Source organism: Dipodomys ordii, unplaced genomic scaffold (genome assembly GCF_000151885.1).
Source record: "Dipodomys ordii isolate 6190 unplaced genomic scaffold, Dord_2.0 Scaffold50, whole genome shotgun sequence".
NCBI classification, from domain to species: Eukaryota; Metazoa; Chordata; class Mammalia; order Rodentia; family Heteromyidae; genus Dipodomys; species Dipodomys ordii.
The window spans coordinates 6,796,431-6,813,829 of record NW_012267266.1 but is presented as its reverse complement, the minus strand read 5'-3'; the positions used below and the strand labels follow the sequence as shown (position 1 = coordinate 6,813,829).

General features: G+C 37.6%; 1 protein-coding gene across 1 annotated transcript in view; it reads left to right on the top strand.

Annotated features, from left to right (window-relative positions):
* Window positions 1–17,399, top strand: part of Camk4 (calcium/calmodulin-dependent protein kinase IV) — a 157,753-nt gene that overhangs the window by 104,757 nt on the left and 35,597 nt on the right. The window contains 1 exon segment of the mRNA XM_013020316.1: window positions 8,515–8,530. Coding sequence (XP_012875770.1) covers window positions 8,515–8,530 — 16 coding nt within the window.

Here is a 17,399-nt window from a genome sequence, read left to right as displayed (position 1 = left end):
GCTCAGTGGTAGAGCACTTGCCTTGCATGCATGAGGCCCTGGGTTCCATTCCTCAGCACCACATAAGCAAAAAGAAAAAAGCCAGAAGTGGCGCTGTGACTCAAGTGATAGAGCGCTAGCCTTGAACTGAAGAGCTGAGGGACAGTGCCCAGGCCCAGAGTTCAGGCCCCATGACCGGATCCCTCAAAGAAAGAACTAGACTACCACCTTTGAGTCAAATACTTTGTAAGACAAACTTTATTTTAAAAAATCATAGTTTCTCACTGCAACTGAGAATTCCCATAAAGAAAGAAAAAAATTGAAATCTACTCCCTAAGTGTTTCACAGGTAGAAAGCAAAGCAATTTAAAACTTGTGAGGAGTGGCTGGCATTTACAAAATAGTTTACTGTTAACAACAGAGCTATAGATAGCTATAAAAAAAAATGGGACAGTTGGGAACTCAAAGCAATTGGTGATGCAGCTCACATTCTTTCCAGATCACACAGTTACAAGATGATACCTAAGCTGGCGATTGGAAGTACAGAAGCAGAAAACATAAAGACTGAAAAGTTGGGGGACAATAAGTTACAGATGCAATTATATCCCTTATGTAATATGTCTTACAGTCCTTCCCTCTGTATCCCCTGCTCCATCCTGACTCTTTCCCCCATACATTTTACAACAGTTCTTAACTGTAAATTTGCTACTTTTGCTTTGGAAGCCTTTAGTAGCATCTGTGCACGTGTTTAAAGTAAATGTGAAAGATGCGTCAACCTTTTGAATTTGAAATTATTCAGTTTGCCTTTGAAGGCAAATTTAAGTCTTCCTGAGTATTAGATCTTTGTGAAATGAATTCCAGTAATTCCTCAGTTGCCCAAATCAATGTGAACCCTTTTGGGAGGATCACCATGTCCTAGCACAATTCCAACTTTTAAGTCTCTTTAACACTGGCTTGTAGGGAAGAATAAAGGACGTTCTATCTCCCCTGACTTCTCTTATTGCTGCTACTACCACCTTCTGCTCTTTCCTCCTTACTACTCAGCCTGCTGTGACACTTTTCTAAAATGTCACTATTTCCCATTTTCCTACCACTGGTGCATTTTCTATTTTCTTTTTCTGATCACAGGACTTTTTGCTATGTCTTGTTTTTAAAGGGGTGACTTCAGTGCCTGAAAAAGAAACATAAACATTTGGAATATAGTGCTGAACTTGTTTTTAATGCCATTGCTGGGGCTTGAACTCAGGGCCTGAGCATTGTTCCTGAGCATTTTTACTCATGATTGGTGTTCTACTACTTGAGCCATAAATCTACTTCTGGCTCTTTGTAATTAACCAGAGATCAGATTCTTACAGACTTTTCCCACCTGGGCTGGCTGGGAACCATGATCCCCAGATCTCAGCCTCCTGAGTAGGTAGGGTTGCAGGCATGAGCCACAGGCACCCAGCAAGTACTGAATTTTTAAAAGCCTCAAGGGATGACTGAGAAACTATTAAATCTGCCTGCTGACCCAGACATGTGTTTTGGTTAGAATTGCGTTCAATGCTGGGATGGTGGTGAAGAATTGCAAACAGCAGCACTGAACCTGTTAACTCTAGAAAAGAAAATAACACAATATTTGAGCATCAAAGAAAAACAGGCAGTAGGAACAAGGTAAAGATGCATTAAAAGATGAAATAGTCTAACGCCTCTTTTGGGTAATAATAAAATTGCTTCCATGTGTAACTCCTAACAATCATCAGATATAGCTTATTCGAGAATAAATTATTAAAGCATTGATAGCTCAGACATGAAGATTGAAAAGCCAGTTGATAAGGCATTGCAGAGGTCACAATATCAGGAACCAGCCACCCTCAGATGGAGAAACAGAGTGAAAAGATTGCAGTCACTGAAACTTGGAAGACTGGGGGCGGTGCTCTGTGAACCTAGAAGGAAGGTTCACTCATTTGGTGCTCAGAGGAATCGCAGTGAGGCTGGACCTTCAGTCCCCTAGGATGCTTATCCAGCCAGCTAGTTTAGCCGAGGAGCAGCATTATGAACATTGGAAAAACTACAACTGGGAATTACCTGCTACCAATAAAGCAGTCTTGGACAACAAATAGGAGCAGGGCCTCTCATCTTCCTCCAACCTCCCACTCTCTCTTACAGGAAACCAGAGCCAGAAAGAAAAGAAAAATAGTAGTTTAAATTCAAATTTCAGCATATAAAACCTACTATAGAAGGATAGATTTTTTAAGAAGAGAGACCATGACTTAATAAATATAAAGAAGGTTTTAAAAAAACAAAAATAAATTCTTAGTTTCTACATTTATTAATACCATCTTCAAAAACATTCAGTCTTCAAGGTGTATGAAATACATGTAGCAGTTAATGAGATCAAAGCTAGAGAGACAACACAAAAATAAGTGCTAACTGTATTTATTACTGAGTACTATGCGGCATAACATTATACATGTAGTGAGTATTAGATAATCTAGCTTTATATTATTTATCATTATACATACATACATAAAAATACTCGTACCTATATATAATGTAATAATATAAATATACATAAATACATATATGTGTCTATACACACATGCACACACATATACATATTCCTTGCTGGAAGAGCTCTTTTAGAAAGATGGAGGACACTCAAACTGCTGCTTTTCCCAGCTTCCTGGTAGCCAGGGCAAAGACATGGGATCTGCTCTTGCCCAATGAGTTCTGAGCCAAAGTCTTTTACAAGTTCTGGGGGAAGTTTCCCATTAATAATAGAGACCCAGGGGATGACAGGCTACTTCTCCTTTTCACTGTCAAAGTTGAGGCTGAAGAAGATGCTACAGATGGATTTTTCTGCCTTGAAATTACAAGGAAAAATATTAATTTGTGTTGAAGAAGGCAAAAGGAAGATAAAGACCACACTGCAGGACTTTTCCTCCTGCTTGATGCCTAAGAGAATCATACCAGCACCTCCTTATTTCTTCATTTTAAGTGATATCTCCTATTACTTGAAGCAGGAAGACATTGATCCCTCTCTTAATAAACTTCTGGGCATACTTTTATAATAGTTTTCCATCCATCTAATCATAGCACAAAGGGAATATTCCTATGTGGAAATATTCTGGCTCTACAAATTTCCAAAAATTGAGTTTCCCTGAATATCAAACACGTACCCAACACAGTGCTAAATCAGGATTGTGTATGATTCAAAGTTGAATGGTATTGAAAATAAACTTGGTCCTGATTCTCCTTTTTGGTTTCTCTGAATATTATTCCACTTACTGTTGGTGAAACGGTTCTGAGAGTTCATTTAACTCAAAAGCAGAAACAGTAGGATTTTTCCTTGTTTGAAATCTGTTATATCCATGGTATTTGCACTTTCTTGGGAAGATTTCTTTTTTTCTGTTGATAAAATCTAAACACTGGCTCCTGGAAGGTAGCATCATAATTTTATACTAGCATCATAATTTTACTAGCCAAAAGCAAACATCTATTTTACTGAAATATATTTCACTACAAATTATATAGTTTACAAAAAATTGAGAAAGTACAATAACCAGAAAAGAAATAACAAACATTTCTATTAATGTATTAATACTCTGCTTTATCAGCATAGCAAAGTTGATTAGTGGCTCACATGAAGCACAGATATGTCATCAGAACGAAAATTTGGAGCAGAAAAATAATCTACGTTCTGAAATTGAAAGCTCAATGTTTGGAAAACTGGAGATTAAAAAAATGATTCTTGTACTGGGAAAGGAAGGATTTTTCTTGTTAAATATTTCTTTGCACTGTTTCATCACACACAGCGATAATAATATCAAAAGCTTCTCAGATCCTATCTTTGTAGCCTTCTCCCATGGTATTAGGTATTGAACTGGAAGCCTTTTGCTTTTTTAACAGGCATTTCACCATTTAAACCATGACACCGACTCCATCTTCTACCTTTTGATTCCCAGAAGAGTCGTGATGAGCAAGGCAGCATGTTTCTGGGACTTTGTCAACTGTCTACACAATATTATGTTGATGATTACCTTCTAGATAACTTATGTTGTTTCAGGGTTTTAAAAATATTGGATGATGTCAGCAACTCAGTTCAGCCATTATTGATTCCTTAGTTCTTGGCCAGGCATCTGTAATCGAGGAAGCTTCCCATTTCACTGAACAAAAGATGCTCAGACATGTAGCTCCATGGAGGAATTAGAGTGGCAAGTGACCCAATAGCATCAGAGAAGAAGAAAGCTATCTGATAGATTTAAGGAAAGTAACCTAATTGAGGTTCAACACACAAGAGGTTTTTCTTTGTTGTTGTATTTTAGTGTACTATGTGATATTTTGTTTCTTTTGTTTCTTCCCCCTGTGGTATATCCCCTGTTGTCACTGTATTTGATTTTGGTACCCTGGTATTGTATATATGTTTATTTGAATTAGGGAAGGGAAGGGGAACAACAGAATGGTGAGACAAAGGACAAAGGGGGAACCAATGCAACAGTGATATACACAAGACAGTATGTTGGAAATGAGTTGTAAAACCTGGGGATAGGGGGGTAAAGGGGAAGGACAGTAGGAGAAAAATGAGGGAAGGGATAATAAGTTTGACAAGAAATGTACTTATTTCCTTACTTATATAACTGTAACCCCTCTGTCTATCACCTTGACAATAAAAAAATTAATAAAAAATGAAACTAACTAAAATGAGCAATAAAAAATGATTGTCAAGCAGCCAGGATAAAAGAAAGCAAATTCTAGAAATGTTTCTTTTATCTTACAAATTTTCAGGAAATTCATAGAGTTAAACTAGTCTTGCCAAAAAGCAAAGTATATTGGTAAGATGTGGGCTTGAGAGATAGCCAGAGAACCTGTCCTGAGACACTTGCATGACTTGATAAAGTGGTTCATATGATTCTTTTTTTTTTTTTTTTTTTTGGTATTCAGGTAAGGGATAGGTTTATTCAGTAGACCTGCTGGGACCAGGCAAGGTTGGCACTCCACACTGCTGGGAAAGGCCTAGGAAAGAGAGAGAGCTGGGAAAGAGAGAGAGGAAAGAGAGAGAAAAGAGCTTGAGAAGAGCTAGACAAGAGCAGAGAGAGGTAGCCGAGTAAGAACAGCAGCACACACGTGGTATTCAGGTAAGGGGTAGGTTTATTCAGTAGACCTGCTGGGATCAGGCAAGGTTGGCACTCCACGTGGCTGGGAAAGGCCTGGGAATGAGAAAGAGCTGGGAAAGAGAGGAAAGAGAGAGGAAAGAGCTAGAGCAGACAGAAAGCAGAGAGAGCTAGAAAAGAGCAGCGAGAGAGGGCCTCTAGGCCTGGGCTAGGCCTTATCTAGGGTATGGGCAGAGAAAGGTGTGGCCACATCAAATTCAGATGTGACCTCAGCGGATGCAGATGTGACCTCTTCCATGTGTCCCAGTTGCCTAGGTAACGCAGGTACTGGGTGGAGACTTTGCTGTGAGGAGGGTGGAGTCTGCTGGCCATCCAGGAGTGGACCTTACATTCCAGCCTTTTAATAATCATGAAATAGGGCGAGGATTCTCTCTGGCTACTTCCTGCTGACAAGGGGCTTCGACAATAGGGGTAAAAGCCTGGAATTTGGTCCCCTCCCAGAGAAGGCAGTGAGCAGCAGCTGTTCCTTGGTGGCATGAGTCCTTAGCTGAAGTCTGGAGAAGTCTCATGAGCATTGAGGGGCTGGAAAAAAAATACTAGAGAGCAAATAAATGGCAAGAGGAAGGACTTGGGGCTGAAAATGTTGGTAGAAACATCCCTAGCTACTTCTGACAGCTAGTGACTAGGTAGAGAAGTCAGGTGACAAAGGCAACAACATAAATTCCTGTTTAGTTAATAGGTAGACAGGTATGGACACTAGATGGGCAGGCTTCTTACTTCTACTGACCTCCCAGCTCTGGTTAATTTTGAAAGTGCAGGCACAAAGTAGCTGATGTGACATCTCCTCTTACTCCTCTCCATGTTTCCTTGTTCCCCAGACTGGCTGAGTCTAGGTGCTTGTTGCTGGGATGGCTTGTCCCAGTTGGTATTCAAGGAGGTTTGAACTCAAGGCCTGGGCACTGTCCCTGAGAACTTCTGCTCAAGGCTAGTGCTCTACCACTTGGAGTTACAGTACCACTTCCAGAGTTTGGCTGGTTAGAGATAAGAGTCTTGAGCCATGCTTCCAGCCTGGCTCTTGCAGGTTAGTTGGGAGATGGAGTCTTAGGGATTTTTCAGCCCGGGCTGGCTTTGAACTGAATTCTTTGCCACAAAAGCCCTTTACTATTTCGAATTAAAGCAACAAGGAGATCAAATAGAATAAGTAGAGCTTACCTGGTTCTTATCAAGAATTGCTAACAAATATTCTACAATAACAAAACTCATTAGATGTGATGAGAATTTTAGCATAGATATGCCCAGTATTTTAGAACCATTTAGTCAGTAGTAGAATACACAATACAAAACAAAAAAGGCAAAACTCAAAATCTAACAAAGCACATCAGATGGTTGGGCCTCAGTTACCAGGGCCTGTGAAAAGAGCAACTTGTTAGCAAGGCACCTTAGAATAGATGGATGGAGTAGTAAGCTTGGTGGAAGGTTAAGGGTCAGATGGGGCCAAACCCTTAACTCACCATGTAGGTAAGATGGCGAATTCAAGATGGCGAATTTCTGAAAGAATGCAAAGAAACCCTGAACAAATAGATCAAGCCTACATTGGCTAGCCTTTGAGAGGGAACCTAGAGGGGGGGTCCCTGGGACCCAGCCTGCGTCGCACTCTTCAGGGCACAAGCCAAAATGTAGAGAAGAAAGGGAGAGATAGGGAAAGTTGGATATGACTGGCAGAGAGAGAGAGAGCAAAGAGAGCCCGAAAGTAAACAGACTTCTGACCATTTACCATTGCAGTAGCAAAAACTGTCTACATCTGAGAATGGCATAAAAATGAGGCGCTCTGGCTTTTCAGGGAGCGCAGGAGACATTTCAAAGGGGTTTCATAGCTCAGGTGTGATTCACAGCACCCCATTAAATGAGTAGGAGAGTCAGTCTGGTGAATGAAGGAAAGCTGACCAGGCAGAAGTGGCGTCCCAACTTCCCAGAGCCCTCTAGAGAGAGCAACAGAGAACCGTAGAGAGTAGCTTCACTCACCAGAGTGGAGAAGTGGTGTGGACGAGGATGTGAAGGCCAGCAATGGTATCGATGCGCTGTGTCAGCAGCAGACAGATGGGTTCGCAAAAGGCCGTCAGAACTGTTGGTATTCCTCAGAGCAAAGAGGGAAAAACAAACAAAAAAAGAAAAAAGAGGGAAAAAAAAAGAGAAGAATCCCAGCTATCCTGACTTTAAGCCCTTTATCCGAGTCACGGCACCATTTATGTTAGGTTTTTAAAAAGAGGTAGCAGAGTAAGAACATGCATGTGGTGGTATTCAGGTAAGGGGTAGGTTTATTCATCATTCCGGCTGGCACCAGGCCATCTTGGTCCTCCACGCGGTGGGGAAAGGCCTGGGAAAGAGAGAGACCTGGGAAACAGAGAGAGAAAGAGAGAGAGCTAGAAAAGAGAAAAAAGCTAGAAAAGAAAAGAGCTAGAAAAGAGCAGCGAGAAATCATATGATTCTTCTAGTGAGGAGGCCTGGAGATAATTCTTTTGCTGACAAACCATCATCCTAAAGGCAGTGTGAGATCTAAAAGCAGTGAGACTAGTCAAGAGGACATTAAAGTATCCAGTTAAGAGATCAAAATCATCCCCTCTATCCCCCAAAAGGGGGTGTGAATAAAATGTGCTCAGCAGCTAAGTCCAGAATTCCCTTGGCTCATCAATGTCAATAATTAGGGATGTTCTACATATATGAACAACAGCAAACAGGCAAATGAGGGGATTAGATGATAAATTAGTCTCTTGTCAAACTTTCCTCACCTTTCTTAACACTCAACAGCACAAGTCTCTGCTTCTTACCTCTACACTCACTTTGTCTCCGAAGTTATTTTCCATTCTTTCTAGGCTTCAATAACTTCTCTTCGATTCATGTTTCTCTTATTTTTAAACACTCTTTTTCCTCCTCTGCTTGGAAGGCCTTAGCAATAAAGCATAATAAAATAATTTCATATCTTCCTTGGATTGAAAGCTTCAAGACTGATTATGGGTGTCTTCACTTTTTTTCAAAAACTGATTAAAATATCATAAACATGAGCAGCCCTGTAGCTATAACTTGATTCTTGCTTGATGACCTTGGATTATGGTCTGTAGAAGTTTGCTCTTAGATATCTTGTTGGGTTTAAGTTGACCAGAGAATGAGACTCACAAAATCAAGTAAGGATAGAAAATATTGTCTAGTTAATGGTGCTGGCATGAAAGAGAAGGAAAGAATAGCTAGTAACAGTGAAAGTCTATGTACAGTGTCTTTCCAAAGTCAAGGGAAAGTATGCATTTCTTGTTCTCTATAGATAATTTACAAACATTAATAAGAATAAATACAAAAAGGAAAGGCAGAGAAAAGAATAAAGGTATAAGGAAATCAGATTCTAATGTTATACATCTTAAATTTTCTTTGTCCAAGCAATTGTGTACAGCTAGTATAAGAAAGGAAATTGTCACAATATTTTCATCTTTGTGGTGCTAAGGATTAAACTCCAGGGCCTCAAATGTACTAGGCAAGAACTCCACTAAGCTATAACCCCTAACCCAACAATACCTTTAAAACTGAGAACCTTACCCTGCTTGATTATTTTGCCTTTCTTATTCCTCTGATTCTGTTTTGTACATATGTGTATTCTGTTAATTCTTGACACTGAATCCTCTGAAAAGCTGAAATTCCAGGCAAAGAATTCCACCACCCTCAATGGGCCCTCAGAGGTAGTCTCTTCTTTACATTTACAGATAGAGTTTGTGCACAACTGTCTCTGTCTACCTGCTGCCAGCCATGAGGGAAGGGCACTCAGCTGAAAGGATTCCTTTGACAATGACCCATTTTTAAGAAAGAATTACTATGGCAGATATCAAAGAGTCCTATTATTTGAAGGTGAACAGTAATCTATTCTATATGTGTATTTCTCTTGAATGATTATAAAAGTCACTAAGGGTAAACCCTAGCTATTTTTATGCTGTTCTTTCATTGATTATTTATTGAAAGATGAGGAGACATGCAACATTGTCTGGTATTAGTTACTTGCTAAAAAGCTGAAGGATTCCCTGTCTTGACAAAATGAAATATTATTTTAGATAATGCAAAACGATGCAGAATCTACTGCTTTTGTCTTTGGCCATTATTAAAAATGAAGTTTTATTTTGGGAATAGATAATTCAAGCATAACATTGAAAATCAACAACTATCTGTAATAATCAGATATAATATATTTTAGATGTTATTAGCCTGAATTGGAAAACTCAATGAGTAACAAAATGGTATATCAAACCCTAGATCTAACTAATAAATAGACTTTCCTTCCTTCAGATACAGATGGGTTTTTTGTAAAATAAGAAAACATTTTTTTGTTAATCAGCTTTTAGCAAACTTTTTCTGAATTAATCCTCTATCCTTTTGGTCTTTTATGCCTTCCTCTTGTTGAGAAGTCTGTGGAAGTGAATCCTGACCCATGGAAAGTGGTACAAGTGATTAGACTGTTTCTAGGCTTAGTCAATATAAACCTAAGAACTAAATCTTCTACCTCTCCCCTGCCAATGGCTGAATTATGAATGTGAATATCTTAGAAGAACATCTGTTTCGGATTTCCTGTGATGAAAACATAAACCCATATTTCACTGTTTATCAAATAAATAGAAGAAAAAGTTTCAACAAATTCTGAAGAATTAATATAAACTGGACTATGAAAATAAAATTAAAAATTAACAAATTAAAAATATTTCATATGTAGGGAAACTAAAAAGCTTACTTCTAAATAATTCATGAAATGCAAATAAAATTATAAGGCCAATCATTAAATGCTTAAAACTGAACAATGAAAATATTACCTATTATACCTTGTGATAATAGACCTGATATATTCATTTAACATTATAACTTTCCAATCATCATGCATCAAAAGATAAAATATTAAAAAGAGCAAACTAAACAGGTAAACAAAGAAGAAAATTAGATTTTATTATGAATAAAATATAAAGCAAAATCACCAAAAGCTAACTAAAAATTTCCATTGCAATACCTTAATATATATTCTGAAAAGTAGAAATAATATAAAGGGCTGGGCAACGTGACAGGCCTGTCCAGTAATCCCAGCTACTCAGGAAGCAGAGTTAAGAGTGCAGAGGTTCAAGGCCGCCCCAGAAATTAATGCAAGATGTTCTATGTAAAACAAAAAGCAAAAGGATTCACAGTATGTCTTAAGTGGTAGAGCACTGATGAGTGTGAGTCCCTGAGTTGAAATATCAATACCACAGAAAAGTAACAACAACAACAACAAAAAAAATGATAGCAGGGCTGGGAATGTGGCTGGGAATGTGGTAGAGTGCTTGCCTAGCATGCATGAAGCCCTGGGTTCTATTCCTCAGTACCACATAAACAGAAAAAGCTGAAAGTGGTGCTGTGGCTTAAGTGGTAGAGCGCTAAACTTGAGCAAAAGAAGCTCAGGGACAGTGCCCAGGCCCTGAGTTCAAATCCCAGGACTGGAAAAAACAATATCAGCAACACACACACACACACACACACACACACACACACACACACATATACGTGTATATATAGAGAGAGAGAGAATTTTTCTTATACCTTAGGAAACTCTTAATTATATTGCCACATTTTAAAGCAAGTGAAAATAATTATAATAAATGTATGTATTACAAAATATTGAAATGGGAAGGAAAAGAACCACAAAGACAATAATATTTTAAGAAACCTAAAAATATCATAATCGCAATCACTATCAAAAACAAGTGGTTGGTTAAGAAAAAGAAAACATGCTAGCTTGATTAGATTTGGCTTTTTATTTTACCTAAAGGGTCAAAGTATGATTTTTCCCCACTTGCCTTGGGTGGTTTGTTACATGCTCAAGGAAGAAACCTATAAAATAGTTCAGGCTTAGTTTTGAACACACTAAGTATGGATTCTTTGGGACTATGGCTTCTGTGTTCCTATTTAAAATTATGAGCATACTGAGAAGATTCAAGCTAAATTGAAACATGTTTCAAAGATACTAGAACAAACTGGAAGGAGGAAAGCTTTCAACCAATATTATAATATTCTGTTAGCAAGGGAAATTTGATTTCATTGTTATTACATACTAGTCTCACTTTCTCTGGTATAAATAGAATTGTGTAAAATGGAGGTGTTGACATTTCCAGATTAAGAAAAATGTCCATACATTATTGGTGCTTTTTTTCCTCCCATATTTTTGTCATGTTCAATGAAAACACACAAAATAATAACTGAACAATTTTCCAAACTTGATGATGAACAAGTCATTAATAGATAAACAGCTTGAAATAAAAACAAAGCTTTGCTTAAGCGCTTATACAAACAAGGAAGCTTTGAAACAACAAAAAAGTCACAAAACAATAAAACAATAAATTTAAATATAAGTAATAAAGTTCAGAATCAACTTGTTCATAATTGAGTGACTTTCTGGCACATGTCTTAGATTCTGAAAGTTGGCACCCTTTGATCAAATGTTCTATCTGTTCTCCAATCTGCAAGAAATTCTGGCTCTAAATGTATGTATTTGGTTTTAGTTTTGTCTCTTTCTCTTCCTGAGAGATCTTAACTCAGAATCTTAACAAGCTCATTTCTTTTCTGATCATCCATGAGTATGATACCCACTATATCATATGTTTGTTTCTTGGTATCAGGTATCATATGTCAAATGATACCCACTATATCATATGTTTGTTTCTGGGTATCAGGTGGGTCATCAGATTAGAGTGGTGACTTGTTCATTTGTATCTGTCATCCTTCCCCCAACATTCACATCCATCATATGCCCTTCATACTTATAGCATGGTATAACCATAATTCATAAGTATCTACTTAGATACTTATTTACCAAAACTTGTTGAGGGGCCCAGCATTTTGAGTGCTGCAATTTTAGAACTGGTCTTAAGTGCATAGTTTCTAAAAGACAATAGCATTCTAAATTTGTTCAATAATTCCAGAAACTATTAGATGACATTATTTTCAAAAGCAGTAATGTTCATCTAACTCCCTATGTGAGCACTTTACATGGAGTAGAATGATTTTTAAAATGTAAGTAAATAGGTATGGCATAGTCCCTTACAGTTTGGGAAAGCTCTAAGTTCATAAAATTTGACATTATAAATACAGGAGACAATCCATAATGAAAACATTGTTTGCCACAACTACGCTTTGCAGTGTAGCCTTAATTGCTCTACGCTTTGCAGTGTAGCCTTAATTGCTAACCTTGAAACACTTAAATATCTATGAAAAATATGTTGTGCATGCTATACATTTTGACCATGTGTACAGTTTATCCTTTGACAAATTTGCTTGCATATGGTTCCAGTCCAGAACCACAGCACCTGTTAGATTATCTTCCTCACTAAATTGCTGTAAAGAAATTTAGCCCCATTGAAGATGTGATGCTCTGTTCTCCATAGAATTCTATGTATAGAAGAAGATGGTAGGAATATTCACAAGTATTGTAGTCAGTGTAGTAAACTCCTCAATGAATATTAAACTAAGTGTAAAGTTTCCACAGTTGTCATTCATTCATTATTTAATCACTTTAACTGCATTCATAGGTACACTGGTAACAGTATTAGGTTTTACAATACCTCAAATACAGATACTGATTCAATTTTAAGATCAAGAAACAATATTTAGTAGCATTGACAATATCTGCTTGTGGCCAAGGTGAAATAGGGAATTTATTTACCCTTTCCTTTGAAACACAAAATGCCAGACAAAAAACATTAGAAATGTGTTTTTCAGTTATTGGATATCAGACAGCCCAGAATAGCAAACCTTGAGGATGGAGAATAAATACTAAGAAGATCTCAGCAATCCCCCTGAAATCAGAGGAGACACAGCTGGGAATCTGGGAGTTCAAGGAGGTAGAGTTTACAAAGCAGCTGCAAAGAGAAGAGGCCATTACAAAGAACAAGTTCTGGAAAGCTGCCGTTGCTCCCACTCCTCAAATTTCCAGCAGTGTTGATTAGTACAGCAATGAGAGACAGATGTCCAAGGCCAGAAACAGCCACAGTTTACATTAACCATGCATATAGTTCAGGTAGGGTAAGAAGTGGTTGTGTTCTCAGTCGGAGCAGGCAAATATAACAAAGCTTATAAACAAGCACCAACGTTTCAAAACTGTTAAGTATTATTAAAAATATTTAGTAATATTAAAATATGAAGTAATATTACTTAACAACAAGCAGAATGAAGCCTTAAAAATCATGAAGTATCTACATCTATATTTATATCAGATCCAGGAAGGTAAAATTCATAATGTCTATTCCCCAGTCAAAAATCTCAGAGCTTGCAAAGACAAAGCAGGAAAAAAAAATCCTCCAGTAGAAATTACATACAATGAGAAAATTAGAAATTGACATTAAAAGTTATCAGAACTATATTCCACCTATTCAAGAAGTTAGAGAGGAAACTGAAAATTTTAAATAGATTTGTAGAAGATTTTTCCCCACGGTGTATTTGCATCAATTAGTTTTATAAATATGGACATTTTGACATGTCCATATATGCATAAAATGGAACTGGAGTAGATTCATCCACTCCCTTATCATGTTCAGCAAAGTTTTAACAAAGTAAGGTAGGTTCAGAAGGAAAGGTCACATTTTCTCTCATGTGGATGCCACATTTGAACTATAAATATATATATTTCAATATAAAATAAATTATATATAACATATATTTTATTTTTTATATTTTAAAATATTTTGTTTGTACTTTTTAAACTTTATATAATTTCTTTTTTTAATTGTGAAAATACTATACAGAGGGGTTACAATTATATGGGCAAGGTAATGAGTACATTTCTTATCAAATATATAATTTCTACTTTAAAATGTTTAATATGTAAAGTATATGTTATCTTATATAATTTATTTAAATGTTTTAATATAAATATGTAAATTTTATATAATATACATATATAAATACACATGGGGATCATACACCGACACATGCATGATGTATTTGTAATTGCGGGACTGTTTGCAGGCTTAGTAGGGGGGAAGAAACCATGTCAGATGATAAACTACACCAAGATACATTATATTTGTGAATGAAGATGGTCAAATGAGACTCACTAAAAGTTGTGGAATAACAGGTGGTAGTGAAGATGGGGAAAATAGATGAGGAAGCAGGGGATAATAGTCTTATTTATAGAAGACATGTGGAGGGTAGGGAAGTGTGCTGATCCTGAGTTTGAACTCAGGGCCTGAGCATTGTCTGTGAGCTTTTGTGTTCAAGGCTAGCACTCTACCATTTGAGCCACAGCTCCATTTTTGGCTTTTGGATGACTAATTAGAGATAAGAGTCTCATGGACTTTCCTGCCCAAACTGACTTCAAATCATGATCCTCAGAACACAACCTCAGTAGCTAGGATTACAAGTATGCATGAGCCACTGGCACCTGGCTAGAAGTGTTTTTTTAATAATATATTTTTTATTGTAAATATACTGTACAGAGGGGTTACAGTTACTACATGAGTCAGGTTAGAAGATTTTTTTTTTTTTTTTTTGTCTGTCGCGCAGGGCTTGAACTCTGGGCCTGGGCACTGCCCCTCAGCTCTTCAGCTCAAGGCTAGCGCTCTACCACTTGAGCTATAGCGCCATTTCTGGTTTTCTTGTGGTTTATTGGAGATAAGAGTTCCATGGACTTTCCTGCCTGGGCTGGTTTTGAACCGCGATCCTCAGATCTCAGCCTCCTGAGTATCTGGGATTACAAGCGTGAGCCACCAGTGCCCAGCAGAAGATATTTTTAAAAGAGCAAAATCAAATATCTAGAGATGAAAATCTTTACATAAGTTTCACATCCAACATGAAAAATATATTGCACATAATTAACAGCATACTAGATAGTTAAGAAACAAAACCATAGTGATCTTGAAGATATAGCATCTAAAATCTATGCCAGGTGAGACACTGAGACAGAAGATGAAAAATGGACAGAGCATCATTAAGCTATGGAACAATCTCAATATGTACACTTAGAGTAAATGAAGAATGATGAGATACAGAATTCTATGTAGATATAGAATTATTTTTAAATAAATAATTTTCCCATAATTTTCCAAATTTGATGAAGCTTACAAAGCAACAGAGATAAGCATCTTTACAAATTTCATCATAAGTGACATGAAGAGAAGGATACAGGAGCATTATATTCCATCTTTTAACTGAAAACAAAGAAAAAAGAATAAAAATTGAAATAGAAAAAAGAAATAAAATGGCAGCAAGTCTATCATCTGAAATGCTGCAGAGCTGGGAGAATGTCATTGTCAAGGCACTGGAAGAAAGATACAGAGACCTGGAATCTTAAACACAAAGAAAATGGCTTTCAGAAATGCAGGGAAATGTTGTGTTCATCAGACAAACAAAACAAGATATCACTCCTCACTAATGGATGGACCTACAATGCTAGAGTGAATTTGTTCACTGCTAAATAGAGCTGATCAATGTGTGTCGCTGACCAAAAGCAGATACTGGTAGTGCCTAAACCAAGAATAAAAGGAATCAAGTTTCCCAAGCTTCTCAAACACAGAGCCATTCAGTTTATGAACTGAAATGGACCTAGAGCCTCTGTCCCAGCTTAGATGATCTCACCATTTTTTTTGTTTAGCAAACATATTTATTAAGTGTAAGTATGCTACAATTCCAAATGAAGTCTGTCTTCCTTGGTGTTAACTGTAAAGTCTAATTCAATCTATAATTTTGGTCATTTGTTTTCTTCTTTTCACACATACTACATACTAGTCCTTGTGTTTAAATCCAAGGGTCAAAAGTAAATAAGACAAACTCTGCTCTCAAAGGACGTGTCTTTTGTTTTGATTGACAGGCCCACAGGTAACTATGGTAGCATCAGAATAATGCACCTGGGATGTGAAGGAGATGCTGTGGAAGGCAGAGGGGAGGATTCATTTTGCTGTGGGATTGGAAGAAGATTGCATTATTGTATTATCTGGGTTATACAGTTTCTAATTGCTGTTGCTCTGTTTACAAATTAAACTCCCACACCCACTATGGCTTAAAGCAACCATTTTGTCATACTTAACCCATTCTTTGGGTCAAAACTTCAGATAGGACCTAGTGGGAATGATGGCTGTCTCTACTCCATGATATCTGGAACTGGAGCTAAGAGGATTTGATGGCTGGAAGAAGGACTCACCTAGAGTGGTTTCCTCTCATGTATCTGGTATAAATGTGCCGTGAGGCCTCAGGAGGACTGTCACATGGAAAAACCACACTTGGCTTGTTTATCCAGGTTGTCTGTCACAACCACATTTGGCTTTTACATTGTGCTTCACAGCAGCCTTAAGACAAGGAATTTGCATTGCAGTTCAGGGACACCCCCCCCTCCCACTACACACAAACTAAGTAACAAGCATGGTAGAAAAGCTGCATGAACTTATGATCTTAACCTGAAAGTCACTTTGCTTCCTTGACAGTTCTGTCCATTATTAGCAAGTTATAACACACACACACACACACACACACACACACACACAGGTTCAAGGGAAAGAGAATTAGACTCCAACACGAGGTGAAAAAGGAGTGGCAAATTCTGGAAGAGTGTGGAAGTAGAAAATAGTGTTTTCAGAATCTCCTGAAACTAAAGTTTGGCACAGGAAGGACAATTTGTGTGGAAGCCGGGTGGGAATGTGTGCAGCGTGACTTCGAGTGCCACTTGTACCTTGTCCACAGGAAGAATTGCTCTAGGAGGAGTACAGTCACAAATTGAGTATGCATATTGAAGGACCTTTCATTTTCACACTAAATAAATTAGACTTCAGTTGGTAGACATCTTAAAGGTACTCATTTCTGTTTTTAAATCAAGGATAGCTTAAGTTCATGTAGAGTTTAGGAAGATGATCTAAATATGCAAATGTGTATGGTCATGAAAAGACAAATGTAATCATGTCCATAGAGAACACAGAGCAGTAGCAAAGGAAACACACACACACACACACACACACACACACACACACACACACAAAAAGGAAAACAAATCACTGGGAGTGGAATGACGGCTGACTGGCTGAAAGGATGCTGGAGGCCCAGAACCTGGCTCCTTTGCCTGACATCCATATACCTCTGGTGCTGGAAAGCAATGTGGATCAAGGCTTTCTACAGAGCCTCATCAGGTCACTGGAGCTGGTTTGTTTTTTTTTAATCTATTCTACAGGTGATCTTGAAACCAGTAGAAAATAGAAGTCAAGGTCAAGGACACAGAAAATGCAGATGGCAGGTCCTCAAAGCTGATAAAATGGCATACTCACTTTTATGTTCTTTAAATTCATGTATATTGTTTATA